At 35.2% G+C, this 2,808-nt stretch overlaps 1 protein-coding gene across 1 annotated transcript; it reads left to right on the forward strand.

Annotated features, from left to right (window-relative positions):
* Positions 1 to 526: 526 nt before the first annotated feature.
* On the forward strand, positions 527 to 2,137 carry LOC112057921 (uncharacterized). Its single transcript, XM_024098534.2, has one exon. It carries the CDS (start codon positions 532 to 534, stop codon positions 1,822 to 1,824), a length of 1,293 nt encoding a protein of 430 aa, XP_023954302.2. The 5' UTR covers positions 527 to 531; the 3' UTR covers positions 1,825 to 2,137.
* Positions 2,138 to 2,808: the final 671 nt, after the last annotated feature.

A 2,808-nucleotide genomic window follows, 5' to 3' on the forward strand; every position in this document is an offset into this window, starting at 1 on the left:
ACTTCTAGTTTCAAAACACTAAATAGTGAGATTTTAAAACTCATTAAATAAAGTTATGGATTATTTAATGAGTTAGTGTTGCATAACCAGTAAAAAAAACAATATGTTGCCTTTATCAAATGAATTTAAAATAGAAATTTTTCAATATCATATAAATTATAGATAACTACGTCAGTACGCATACGTAAGTAGGTATTTATAATGTTAAAATACAAATTACCTAATTATTAAATCGTCACTATTATCAGACGATGGACGTCCACTGCTAGACTTGCATGGACTTCCAAACAAATCGGTCTCAAGCCGCCAGCATCCAGCGATTCCCTGCAACCCGCTTGATATCCTCGGTCCTTAGAGCGGGGTTGACCAACACCAATTACTTAAATTAGTTTAGTATTATATTATATAAATGCAGTTGTACGAGTAATTCATGAATTAATTACGAGATAATCTTAATATTGACACTTATTAGTTTTTTTTGTAAGTTTTGTCCTATGATTAACTTTAGTAGTAATTACAGCTGGTGCCACAATGGAGCAAATTTTCATGATTGAAGTTTTTGTAAAAAAAATCGTTCTCAAAATAGAACCGCCCGAGAAAGATGAATATGAACTCAGAATGGAAGCAGAAGAGAGGAAAAGGGAAGCAGAGGCCTTAGCAGCTGCAGAAGCGGCTATGAAAGGTAAAAAGGCAAAAAAACCACCAAAACCAAAGAAAGGCAAAAAGGGCAAAGAACCACCAGCACCGTCCGAAGAAGAGTTAAAGTATATGCAAACTTGTACAATGCAAATGTTTTGTCTTCCTCTATTTGATTTTTATGTTGCTCACGATAATTTCGTTGCACCAGAACCTCCTCCACCTCCAGGAAAAGGTAAAAAGGGTAAAAAGGCAGCAAAACCTAAAAAAGGCAAAAAAGGAGGCATCCCTCTAGTAAAACTTGCTCTGCCATCTGAACCTTTACCACAACCACCTTACTTCGGTGTTGGGAACTCAATCGTGTTTTTGTCAAGACCTTCAAAACTAGAAGAAATATTGAAAAAAACTCCTATTCATATTACCGTTTGGAATAGGGACCAGGATATGAACTGCATAGGCTTCTGTGTAGTTGAGTGGCATCAATCATTTTTCGAGTGCCTTCAAAGATCGGGTGAGTTAAATCCAATCAACATGGATCAAGCTGAATTTAGAGATACATCAAAATCAGAAATATTAACAAATACCGTTCACTGGACAAAACCTTTGCAATGTGAGGAAGATTTGAAAGCTTCGGGCGAAATTGAATTTTTCATCAGATTATCGTGTTTAGGTAATAAAATCTTAAGCTATTTTATTGCGCTGCCTGAAATGGAGAGGTTGCCTGGACGTAAGTATTTGTGCGATGATCTAAAATTAAAAGATCTGGAAGTAGTGAGACATTGGGAAGGTACTTCAATAGATTCAGTGTTACCGGTAGCTTTCTTCTTTGGTGCTCCTGACATTTCGAGAGAGCCTATAAAGCCTGCCGAGGAATATAAAGTGTATGAAGATTTTGTTGCGCCTTTTACTAACAGTGAGTTGGCAATTCTCGCTATGGGCTTTCCGAAAGGCCCTTGTGGAGGTACTAATTGTCCAAAAAGAATGGATTACAGGGGTAGCCAACACCAGTTTATCCATGGAGAAACTGTTAATAAGAAGTATCAGCATGGACAGTTTGTCAACAAAAGAGATGTTCACGGTCCATGCGGAAGACTAGACTGTCCATTAGCGAAGAAAATTCGTGCTTTCATTTGTTCGGAAGGCAGCTACAAGCCGTGTAAAAAGCCTTGTCCTCTGGACTACTATTAAAACTAAACAAAAACTTATGAAAGTAACTGAAATGTTTGTTTTGCCAATAAAACAAACGTGATTTATTTATTTGCTCATAAATCAAAGAAACAATAAAGTCAGACGTTTTGTCTGACTTTATATAATGACTTTCTCTTTCTAAAGTCACCGCACAAAAGTGGGTCAACATTTTAATTTGGATTATATTTCGGTAGTAAATGAATCATAAAGGCGTTATTCTGAATTTTATACGATATGGTAGCAGCAAGTGATGTATACAAACTGTTATTATAATTAATTCTTTTGTTATTGTCTACCCACTCGCACTAAGTAATGCTTGTTCATATTGGAAACAACTCAATTTCAATATCATTCATTTCAAGTAAGTAAGTTACAAGTAAGGTTTCATTACTATTTTTTTTATTTTTTGATTTAGTTATTTGGGTTTTAGGGTTACTTTCTTTACGAGCACGAATCAATGCTTTCAATAGAATTATCGCGCTTTACCTTACTCAGAATAAGACACTAAAACAAAAAAAAACAAGAACAAGCAGAGAAAACATGAATTCTGCGAACAGATCATCATTTGCGATATGCGATTAACAGTCTCCATTCCCTTGGTCCGCAAACCGTGTCACTTGTACACAACGTTTGATATCAATTTTTCTAAAATAACCTTAATTCCCTAATTCGTAAGGATCATAACAAACGTAAACGTAACTCGGTTTTTGTGTTACAATCATTGTAATTATTAGTGCGGTTTTGACATTCGTAATTTACACGTTACGGGCCATGAGCGTGAATAAGTGTCGTTATCAGACCTTTTAAAAGGATCTTACGTTATTCAAATGGATATTGTTCTGTTAGTACATTCCTGGAAATGCATTAATGCTCGGTCAAACGTCTTTCAAACGGTAACTTGGTTATAAACTTAAAATATAAAACATTTCCTTTTTAGGAAGCATGTACCATATTTCAATTCCAAGTAATACTTTATTAGACCGT

This window comes from Bicyclus anynana, chromosome 22 (genome assembly GCF_947172395.1).
Source record: "Bicyclus anynana chromosome 22, ilBicAnyn1.1, whole genome shotgun sequence".
In the NCBI taxonomy this organism is placed as follows: Eukaryota; Metazoa; Arthropoda; class Insecta; order Lepidoptera; family Nymphalidae; genus Bicyclus; species Bicyclus anynana.